This window comes from Carcharhinus amblyrhynchos, chromosome 8 (genome assembly GCF_965287045.1).
Source record: "Carcharhinus amblyrhynchos chromosome 8, sCarAmb.v2.hapA, whole genome shotgun sequence".
NCBI classification, from domain to species: Eukaryota; Metazoa; Chordata; class Chondrichthyes; order Carcharhiniformes; family Carcharhinidae; genus Carcharhinus; species Carcharhinus amblyrhynchos.
Window position 1 is genome coordinate 95,168,469 of NC_137331.1, and position 11,715 is coordinate 95,180,183.

Genomic DNA, 11,715 nt, shown 5'->3' on the forward strand with positions numbered 1-11,715 from the left:
AGTTTTAACTAACCTCTGAATTGAACTTGCATGTTTTAGTTGTATTAAAGCCATCCCCATCTATAGAAGCTGTAAATCTCAGTCTTGATAGCAATGCTCACATCCTGAGGAGGAATTACACACAGCCCATGTGACCATCTGTAAGTAGTCTGTGATGTCTGTCTGGCTTCTTGGGTCACTGGCTTCAGTAAATCTAACTGATTCCAGTAACCTGAACTGTTGAGACAACGGTTGTAACTGCCTTAGTTCGATGTACCACATTTTTAATTTAAAATGGGGCGTCACAGTGGTTAGCACTGCTGCTTCACAGCGCCAGGGAACTGGGTTCGATTCCTGGCTTTGGTCACTCTGTCTATGTGGAGTTGATACATTCTCCCCGTGCCTGCGTTGGTTTCCTTCGGTTGCTCTGGTTTTCTCTCACAGTCCGAAAGATGTGCTGGTTAGGTGCATTGACCTGAACAGGTGCTGGACTGTGGCGGCTAGGTAAATTTCACAGTAACTGCATTGCGGTGTTAATGTAAGCCTTACTTGTCACTAGTAAATAAACTTTACTTTTACTTTACTGAATTTAAATTATTATGCTGCTGAGGTGGAATTCAAGTGCTCAGTCTTCGAATGATTAAGTTAGGCTTTGGGATTAGGACATTGGTGATGTGGCCATTATGCTCTTGTACCCTGAGGCTATCAGAATTTGTCATTTGCAAATTCAAAAGATGTGTGAGAAGGGAAGAATTCCTTTACCTGCAATCAGATTGGTGAGTAGAGTGGACAAAAACATTGCAAATAACATTCAGACTGCAGGTAAGGTGAGGGTGCAGGGTGAGGTTAGTTAAGGAACATGTTTCAATGGACTTGTATGGTCTTGTGTGAATAACTGAAAGAAGCTGGCTGATCATTGGCTTCAATTTTAAGCACTCAAAATTATAATCCATAGATAAGTTAATTTATTCATTCTCAAGTAATGGGAATCTTTATCCAAAGATTGATCAAGCTGAGTGACCTGCTAGGATCAGAGTATAGCTAACAATGTGATTCCTACATAAAGTCAATGATCTCTGATCATTGTGTTTACAATTCTTGGCTGCATGCCGTTAGTGGATCCTTGAAAAATAGCTGAATTGGCAAGAAAGGATGATGCTACTGTGGTGATAAAGGAAAAGCTAAAGCTCAAGTGAAATCCTCAATAGCTCTCAGTTCCAGAATTGGGGGTGGGCATGGTAAAGTTGAAATCCAACATTACCAATCTTACGTGCCATATTCGTAGCTCAGTATCTACAATTTAAACTCTATGGATGACAGGTGAGTTTGAAATTGAGCTGTGCTGTGCCCCCCCCGCTTCTACAAAACTCATGTGCAGATCAACCACTTGATTGAGCAACCAAAGGATGTCTGGTAACTGTGCACCAAAACCCCAGGGAATAAGTGAGAATTGGAGGAACAGTGAAGCTAGTATATAGTTTTACTTCTGTCCCCAACCGTGCTCCCTTTTCCCCTCCCCCTCCGTGGTCGATAGAACTTGCAACTGAAGGCCTGTCCTGTTAATTTATCTGTGACAGCATTATTGGCCTTGAGTTTTAGCAGCTGTGTGAATACTGTTATCTGGTAGTTGAAACATAGCACTGGAGAGCAGCGGTCAATGTTAAAATCTGTGCCATAGCCCTTGCCCTGTTGACTGTAATGAACGCCCTTGAAAAGAGAGAGACTATAGACATGAAAAGTTGAAGACTGACACAATAGTTAAAATGTTTCTGTTCGCTATAATGGAATGTAGGAAGTTAAACATTTGTGATTTGACTCATCTAATTTTTCATAGAATCAAAACAAGTTGCTCTTATGTAAAACCTTTCACGATTTCAAGATGTTCCAAAGCACTTTTGAAGAATGATCGCATTCTAATGGAGGAAGAGGGGAGATAATTTGCATATTATAAGGTCCCACAGTCAAGTGACCTCCAGGTTATCTATTTTTGATGTTGGTTGAGAGATGAATATTGACTAAATATTTAAAGAACCTATTGGTCAGTTATATATTTAACAAAACCATTGATTACAGAATGTAATTTCAGATTGTCATTGATAGCATTTAGTGAATATTTTGTCTTCCAGCACTCCCAGTGCAAGCCTCCAATGCCTCTATGATTTTGTTCGTACATCCCTACTTGAGACCAGCGAAACCACTTGGAAGTTTCCTGTGCTGATTATCGATGACCTGAGTGTCCTGCTCAGCCTGGGTGTGAGCCCTGTAAATATCATGAATTTCATGCATTATTGCAGGGCTACAATATGCTCAAAGTTTCTGGTAAGTTTCTCCCCTGTTCCCCCACCAAACCTCCTGAAGGATGTTGAAGAGCTTGATTTTTATGACAATGCACAGGGTCATCCCACATCCACAAATTTATTGAACTTGCTTTCGCAATTTGACATGGGGGGATTTTAACTGAAAAAGGAGTCTTGAGTTGCGAACCCATTACCAATGCCAAATTGATAGAATTAAATAGACCATAGTGCACAAAACAAGCTATTTAGTACAGCCAGTCCATATTAGTATTCATACTGCACTCAAGCCCTCTTCCATCCTTCCTTATATTCATCGTAACCCTCTGTTTCCTTCTCCTTCATGATTATCCAGCCTTCTCCTCCAGTTAAAAATATGTATGTTAAATCCCCCAGACACTTCCTGTGATAGCAAGTTCCACAATCTAACCGTTTTCAGAAGTTCTTTCTGAATTCCTTGTTCAATTTCTTAGCGACTGCCTTGCTTTGTTGGCCTCACATGTTGCTGTTCCCCACAGGTGAAAACACACTCGGTCCACCAAGAGGTTTGGCAGTGAGTTAAACACTGGATAGAAGCAAATTACTGCAGATGCTGGAATCTGAAACCAAAAGAGAAAATGTTGGATAATCTCAGCAGGTCTGGCAGCATCTCCAAGGAGAGAAAAGAGCTGACGTTTTGAGTCCAGATGACCCTTTGTCAAAGCCTTGCCAAAGGGTCATCTGGATCCAACCTTCTTGAACCAACATTTTCTCCTCTGTCCTAACCTCTTCTCCCTTTGGCTCCATGCAAATTTTTGTCTGTTTGCATGCCTTTGAGAAATGATAGAGGATTGGTTGACTGGCAGAAGGCAGAGTGTGGGAATAAAGGGGTCTTTTTCAGGATGGGAACCAGTGATTAGTGGTGTGCCTCGGGTCAGTGCTGGGACCACAACTTTTCACAACGTAGGGACCTCGGGGTCCTTGTGCATGAGTCGCAAAAACCCAGCTTGCAGGTGCAGCAGGTGGTCAGGAAGGCGAATGGGATGCTGGCCTTCATAGCGAAGGGGATTGAATATAAAAGTAGGGAGGTCTTGCTGCGGCTATATAGGGCATTGGTGAGGCCGCAGCTGGAGTACTGTGTGCAGTTTTGGGCGCCGTACTTACGCAAGGATATTTTGGCCTTGGAGGGAGTGCAGAGGAGGTTTACTAGGCTGATGCCGGAGTTGAGGGGGTTGAGCTATGAGGAGAGGCTGAATGAACTGGGCTTGTACTCGTTAGAGTTTAGAAGAATGAGGGGAGATCTCATTGAGACGTATAAGATGATGAATGGGATGGATAGGATAGAGGTGGAGAGGCTCTTCCTGCTCAGAAAGGACAGTAGGACTAGGGGGCACAGCCTCAAGATAAAGGGGAGGCGGTTTAGAACGGAGTTGAGGAGGAACTTCTTCACTTAAAGGGTGGTGAATCTCTGGAACTCTCTGCCCGTTGAAGTGGTGGAGGCTGCCTCGCTAAATATTTTTAAGACGCGGGTTGATGGGTTTTTGATAAGAGAGGGGATTAAGGGTTATGGGGAGAGGGCGGGAATGTGGAACTGAGCCACGACAGATCAGCCATGATCTTATTGAATGGCGGGGCAGGCTCGAAGGGCCAGACGGCCTACTCCTGCTCCTATTTCTTATGTTCTTATGTTATGTACATTAATGACTTGGAGGAAGGAACTGAAGGCACTGTTGCTAAGTTTGCAAATGATACAAAGATATGTAGAGGGACCAATCTTATTGAGGAGGAGCGGGGGCTGCAGAAGGACTTGGACAGGTTAGGAGACCGGGCAAAGAAGTGGCAGTTGGAATATAATGTGGAAGAGTGAGAGGTTATGCACTTTGGAAGGAGGCATGGAGGCATAGATTATTTTCTAAATGGAAAATGATTAGGAAATCAGAAACACGAAGGGGCTTAGGAGTCATTGTTCAAGATTCTCTTAAAGTTAACATGCAGGTTCAGTTGGCAGTTAGGAAGGCAAATGCAATGTTAGACTTTATGTTGCAAGGGCTAGAATACAAGAGCAGGGATGTATGTCTGAGGCTATATAAGGCTCTGGTCAGACCCCATTTGGAGTATTGTGAGCAGTTTTGGCCCATTTATAAGGAAGGATGTGCTGGCCTTGAAATGGTCCAGAGGAGGTCCACAAGAATGATCCCTGGAATGAAGAGCTTGTCGTATGAGGAACAGTTGAGGACTCTAAGTCTGTACTTGTTGGAGTTTAAAAGGATGAGAGGGGATCTTATTGAAATTTAGAGGATTCTGCGAGGCCTGGATGGTGTAGACATGGAGAGGATGTTTCCACTGGTTGGAAAAATTAGAAGCAGAGCGCACAACCTTTAAAACAGAGGATCCTTTAAAACAGAGATGAGGAGGAATTTCTTCAGCCAGAGAGTGGTAAATCTGTGGAACGTTTTGCGACAGAAGCCTGTGGAGGCCAGGTCATTGAGTGTCTAAGACACAGGTTCTTGATTAATAAGGGGATCAGTGGTTATGGGGAAAAGCAGGAGAATGGGGATGAGGAAAAAAAGCAGTCATGATTGAATGGCAGAGCTGAGTGGCCTAATTCTGCTCCTATGTCTTTTGTCTTATGATCTAAGTGCTTTGGGAGATTCTAATACTTTCACCATGCTGCACAATTAGAAATTGCATTTTAAATCCTCAACTAATTCAGACAGTCAAACTATATGTTTGGAAATAGATAATAGGGACACCTATGTCACACTCCTATTTATTGACTACCACTCAGCCTTCAACACTATTATTTCCATGAAACATCTCCAAAATCCGTGGCTTGGGCCTTGGCACCTCCCTCTGTGACTGGATCCTAAACTTCCTAACTCATAGACCGCAATCAGTAAGGATAGGCAACAACTCCTCCATGATCATCCTCAACACCAGTTTTGGTGCTGACATTTGGCATGTCAGCTATGACTCTCACCAACTTTTATAGATACAACCTGAAAGAATGCTTTCTATGGTGCATCACAGCTTGGTATGGCTCCTGCTGTGCCCAAGACCTCAAGGAACTGAAGGTCGTTAATGCAGCCCAATCCATCTCACAAGCCTACCTCCCATCCATTGACTCTGTCTATACTTCTTGTTGCCTTGGCAAAGCAGCCAGCACAATTAAGGACCCCATGCACTCTGGATATTCTGTCTTACACCATCTTCTTTTGGGAAACAAATACAGAAATCTGAGGTCACGTACCAACTGGCTCTGTCAAAGATAGTAAGAAGTCTGACAACACCAGGTTTAAGTCCAACTGATTTATTTGATAGTAAACTCACAAGCTTTTGAGGTTTCCCTCTATGTCAGGTGAATGAAGAGTTCTGGCCTCAGTCCATATAACAGCACAGACAGGTTACAGATTACTGATTAGAATGCGAATCTTTACACCTATCCTGCTATTCAAGTCTTAAAGTGGCTAACAATGTGAGCGGAAGGAGCACTGAGCACAGGTTAAAGAGATGTGTATTGTCTCCAGACAGTACAGTAAGTGTCTGTGCTGTTATATGCTCTGTCTCATGTTGCAGCTTTATAGAACCTTAGGCTGCACTTGGAATATAGTGTTCAATTCTGGTTGCCACACGACCAAAAGGATGTGGAGGCTTTGGAGAGGGTTCAGAAAAGATCTACCAGGCTGTTGCCTGGTAGGGAGGTATTAGCTATGAGGAGAGTTTGGAGAAACTTGGTTAGTTCTCACTGGAGCAGCGGAAGTTGAGGGGACATCTGAGAGAAGACTACAAGATGGACAGAGTAGATAGTCAGAAGTTTTTTCCCAGGGTGAAAGGGTCAATTACATGGGGGCATAGGTTTAAGGTGCGAGAGGCCAGGTTTAAAAGAGATGTGTGAGGCAGATTTTTTTACACAGTAATAGGTGCCTGGAACTCATTGCCAGGGGAGGTAGTGGAAGTGGATACAATAGTGACTTTTAAGGGGCATCTTGACAAGTACATGAATAAGGGAGTATAGTCCCTGGAAGGGTAGGGGGTGGTTAGTTAAATCGGGCAGCATGGTCACTGCAGGCTTGGAGGGCCGAAGGGCCTGTTCCTGTTCTGTAATATTCGTTCTTTGTTCAAGAACAGCTTCTTCCCTGCTGCCATCAGACTTCTGAATGGACTTACCTTGCATTAAGTTGAACTTTCTCTAGACCCTAGCTATGACTGTAAACGCTACATTCTGCACACTCTCATTTTCTTCCGTATGAACGGTACGTTTTGTCTGTTTACTGCGCAAAAAAAATTAGTTTTTACTGTATGTTAATACATGTAACAATAACAAATCAAATCGATCATTTGCATTGCAGGGAAATATAGTGACGTTAGTGCGTAACACAGAAGATTTGGAAGATGAAGAAAATAATATTGTGGTCAAATCACTGAGTCACCAGTGCCACCTGATATTACAGGCAGAAGGATTGCCTACTGGCTACTGCAAGGATATCCATGGTCAGGTATGAGTGGTTGCAATGATGCTGACTAGATTGGCTCCAGTATTGATTAAATAATGTTTTCGGGGCTATTATGAACTATGATCACGTTTCCCATATTAGTTTATAATCCTGTTGCTAATTACTTTTATAGCTAAAACGAGCTACTTGATAAATTGCGTACCGATTCTTAAGGCCTGATTTACTTCTGAAGGCATACCAGTTAAATGCAGTGCTAGTGAGGCCCTGAGGCATACAGGCCAGAAAGCACTGGGATTCCTGATCTGTGCTGAGTTAGCTGATATTGACAGGACAGTCAGCGGTCGAGTGACAATTAAATGGAAAGTGTTTAAAAAAAATTGCTGTAATTCCAATTTATAGTCCAGTGAACCCTGGTGGAGTATGGTAAACAGTGCAATCGCTCAAAAAAGACAGTAGGACTAGGGGGCACAGCCTCAAGATAAAGGGGAGGCGGTTTAGAACGGAGTTGAGGAGGAACTTCTTCACTCAAAGGGTGGTGAATCTCTGGAATTCTCTGCCCGTTGAAGTGGTGGAGGCTGCCTCGCTAAATATTTTTAAGAAGCGGGTTGATGGGTTTTTGATAAGAGAGGGGATTAAGGGTTATGGGGAGAGGGCGGGAAAGTGGAACTGAGCCACAACAGATCAGCCATGATCTTATTGAATGGCGGGGCAGGCTCGAAGGGCTAGATGGCCTACTCCTGCTCCTATTTCTTATGTTCTTATGTTCTTATGTAAAACTTTGTTACTGTCCCAGCTCATATGGAAAGAATGGCTCTCTGGGGTAGAATACCTGATGGGCTATTGTTGTGTATAACACTGTCACCCAGTCCTTAGACTTCAGCTCAGACGCATAACTGCAGTTTCTGTCTACTAGGCAGATCCCTGCTAATATAGTGAGAAAAGAGCTCCACAAAGTACATAATTGAAAATGAGGACCTTTCTCCAATCATTTAGAAAAGAGAGCAAAGACAGGGATATCCCCTAACTAATGTCTCAATACGGTTGGTCATATTAAATATCTAGACGATTCATAAATATCTTTGCCCACAAATTGTTCAAAGGTAAGGCTGCATTTGTGCTGCTTGTACTGTCACACCCAGTTGATGGGTGTCTCCATAACTCGTGGTGGGCACTGCTGTTTTACAGCACCAGGGATCTGGGTTCAATTCCAGCCTTGGGTGACTGTGTGGGGGTTGGACATTCTCCCCGTGTCTGTGGCTTTCCTCAGGGTGCTCCGGTTTGCTCCCACAATCCAAAGATGTATAGGTTAGGTGGATTGGCTGTGTTAAATTGCCCCTTGGTGTCCAAAGATGTGGAGGTTGAGGGGATTAGCAGGATAAATATTTGGGGTTACGGGAGTAGGGCCTGGGCGGGATGTTCTGTCAGTCGGTGCAGACTCGATGGGACGATAGGTGCTCCCCTGCACATTAGGAATTCTAGGATATTCTGAGTTGCTGCAGATCCTTATTTTGGGTTGACCCTGTAGTTTAGAATTGAAAGAATGGAAAATACTTTTCACCAAAGCTAATGGGTAATGTAAATGGTCCCTTGAATACTGGCAATTCTATAGCTCGGAAAACTGAGCACAAGCATCTGCTGCATGAATCCTTACTACCAATCCTTTAAAAGTTTTCTTTAAATTTCTGTCATGCATACAGCTGAAGATGACCTGCCGTTCCCCCTCACCTGTCAAGTCTGAAAAGAATGTCACCAAAATCTTCCAGTACAAGATACAAGATAAAAATGTGACTTTTTTTGCCAGAGGAACCTCAGCTGCCGTGCTCTAGCGAATTATTTTGGAATTGCTTCATTGATGTGAGGAGTGGAAATGATGCAACCTTTTGAAATGCATATGAATTTAGTTGGTTATGATGTGGGTGGAACAACTATGAGATGTCTGGGTTTCAAGCAGCGACTACTTTGGAATCCTTTTGATTCACGCATATTTGGTAATTTATTTTCAAGAGAGAATAGCAATTGTATTCAGTTGTATATGTCACACTTGTAAGGTGTAAATTCATCCACAAAGACGCAACTTTTAGATCAGAATTTACAGTGCCTTACCAAGATAATTTCTGCTTTTGCAAATTCAGTATTTCCATTTATTGACTCAGAATTGTGTAACTGAGTTAAAGCAGTGGTGTTCACCAGCTCAAACAGAGCAAAAAAAAATATTTTTGTACTCCTTTCTTGACCCTCAATTATTCTTTCTTTCCTTCACCACACACTTACAACCCTCCTTGCTGAACAATCGTCCTGTAATTTTTTTAATATATTCGTGTACTGGTATTTTGTATTAAAGGAATAAATCTAGTTACTGTAATGATAAGGCAGGTTACTAACTAATTGAGTGAGCAGTTGACTGAGAGTTGTATTAATTGATTAAGTGTTGCACTTGGTTTTAAAGTCAGCGGAATCAGACCAAAATACACTGGCTTGACTTGGAAGATGGTTGTTGGGAGGCAATCATCTCAGGCTCAGCACAGTGCTGCAGGAGTTCTTCAGAATCACCAGAATTATTACAGCACAGAAAGTGGCCTTTTGGTCCATCATGTCTACACCAGCTCTCCAAATGAGCATCAGGGCTTCATGCTTTCCTCGCCTTTTCCCCATGCCCCTACACAGTGTAGTGTTATTTTCAACTTCTTCTTCATCCATGATTTTCATTGTAAGGTTTCTCTTTGTTCATTCATGTCATGTGGCCATCTCAGGCCAGGTAAGAACAACAGATTTCCTTTCCTAAATGGCAATAAATCAGATGTGTTTTTACAACAAATCAACAGTAGTTTTGTGGTCATCTTAGACTTTTAATTCCAGATTTTATTGAATTCAAATTTCATCATCTGCTCCAGTGGGATTTGAACGCTGGTCTCCAGAACCTGGCCTTGAGTCTCTGGATTACTAGGCTAGTGACAATACCACTCTGCTAGAAATGGGGGTGTTCACTGTGCAACATTTGGTACCATTCAAAACTGCTCAAATAGTGAAGCTGGCTGTGGTAAGTGGCAAGAAACATTAGCTGTCTGAAAAAGTCATCATTATCATTGACCAGAACTGAACTGCAGCAGCTGCCTTCATACTTGAGCTACAAGAACAGGTCAGGGGCAATGAATAATACACCTTCTTACTCCCTAAAGTGTATATCGTCTGCAAGACACAAGTCATGAATGTGAAGGAATACAAGCTACTTGTCTGGTTAACTGCAGCTCCAACAACACTCAAGAATCTATGACAAAGTCCCTGCACTGCACCACCACCATCACCAGCCGCCCCCCCCATAATCTTAAAAACTGACAAGTGGTAAGTAACATTTGCATCATACAAGTGCAGAACAATGACAGTCTCTAATGTGAGAAGATCTAACCATTGCCCCATGATATTGAACAGTATTACTATTACTGAATCCCCCACTGTCAACATCCTGCGAATTACCATTGAAAGTGAACTCGACTAGTCATACAAATACTGTGACTACCAAAGGAGGTAAAAGACTAGGAATCCTGCAGTGAGTAATATGGCTCCTAATTCCACCCCTGTCTCCCCCAAAACCTGTCTACCAACTGCAAAGCACAAATCAGGGATGCAACGGAATACACTGCACTTATCTGGATGAGTGCAGCTCCAACAACATTCAAGAAGCTCAATATCATCGAGGCCAAAGAAGTTCACTTAATTGCTGCCGCTTCCACAATCATAAGAACATAAGAAATAGGAGCAGGAGTAGGCCATCTAGCCCTTCGAGCCTGCCCCGCCATTCAATAAGATCATGGCTGATCTGTTGTGGCTCAGTTCCACTTTCCCGCCCTCTCCCCATAACCCTTAATCCCCTCTCTTATCAAGAACCCATCAACCCGCTTCTTAAAAATATTTAGCGAGGCAGCCTCCACCACTTCAACGGGCAGAGAATTCCAGAGATTCACCACCATTTGAGTGATCCCTCAAATAATGGTAGCCGTAAGTATCATCTCCAAGATCATTTTGGCAGCACCTTCCATACATGTGATCACTGCCATCCGGAAAGACAAGAGCATCAGATGGCTGGGAACACCAGAACCTCAAGGTTCTCCAATTCACTCATCGCCCTAACATGGAAATGTATCACTGTTCCTTTGCTGTTACTGGGTCAAAATACTGGAATTCCCTTCCTAAAGCACTGAATGTGGTCCTATGCCTCAGCAGTTCAAGAGGCAGCTCACCACCATTTTCTGAAGGGCAACAAGAGGTAGGCAATAACTGTCGGCAGAGCCAATGATGCCCACAATTGCATAACAAGTTACTTTGAAAAAAGACCCTTTCACCACCAGCGCATATTGCAATGCATCTTGTATATGTTACACTAATTGACCAAGCCTCCTTTGACTTCTACCAACTAAAAGAACAAGGGAAAAAGATGGATGGGAAAACCACCACCTGCAATTATCTCTCCAAGACTCTCACCATTCCCAGTTTGGAATTATACTGTTCTTCTTGCACTGTTGCTGGATGAAATCTGACAACTGTCTGACAACAGATGAACTTCACCACTGAACTAAGGTGGCTTATCAGCACCTTCTTGAGGGCAATTGGAAATGAAAAAATAATGACGTTACATTCCCATAAATTAATACTTTTAAAAAGCAAGGAAGCCTTGATTTTTCAATGTACCTCCATCCCATCCTTGGAGATAAATTGTAGTAGATGACTGTAAGCACAACTATATTAATTAAACAATGACCAAGGGCTGTAAATTGGGATATTCCTCCTTAATGCAGCACTGTATAGGCCTGAGCATTATGGGATCTGGAAGGAACCAATATGGTGTTCATCTTATCTGGATTCAAATTTTGAGTGCTATATGATTCCCTCACCTCTGCTCTGGTTGATATCCATTCAGTTGTCGCAGAATTGAACCTAGATCTTTTAGCTCTGTGGAACAAAAAGTCTAAACTGATTTATTAAGTAATGTTGCTCCCTCTGAGATTAACATCAAA

The 11,715-nt window shown here is 42.7% G+C and overlaps 1 protein-coding gene across 1 annotated transcript in view; it reads left to right on the forward strand.

The window, feature by feature from the left end:
• elp6 (elongator acetyltransferase complex subunit 6) overlaps positions 1–9,530 on the forward strand; it is a 28,079-nt gene extending 18,549 nt beyond the window's left edge. Inside the window, exons 5-7 of the mRNA XM_080194981.1 lie at positions 2,106–2,298; positions 6,602–6,748; positions 8,404–9,530. Coding sequence (XP_080051107.1) covers positions 2,106–2,298; positions 6,602–6,748; positions 8,404–8,532 — 469 coding nt within the window. The 3' untranslated portion in view covers positions 8,533–9,530. The remainder of the gene's footprint in view (positions 1–2,105; positions 2,299–6,601; positions 6,749–8,403) is intronic.
• Positions 9,531–11,715: the final 2,185 nt, after the last annotated feature.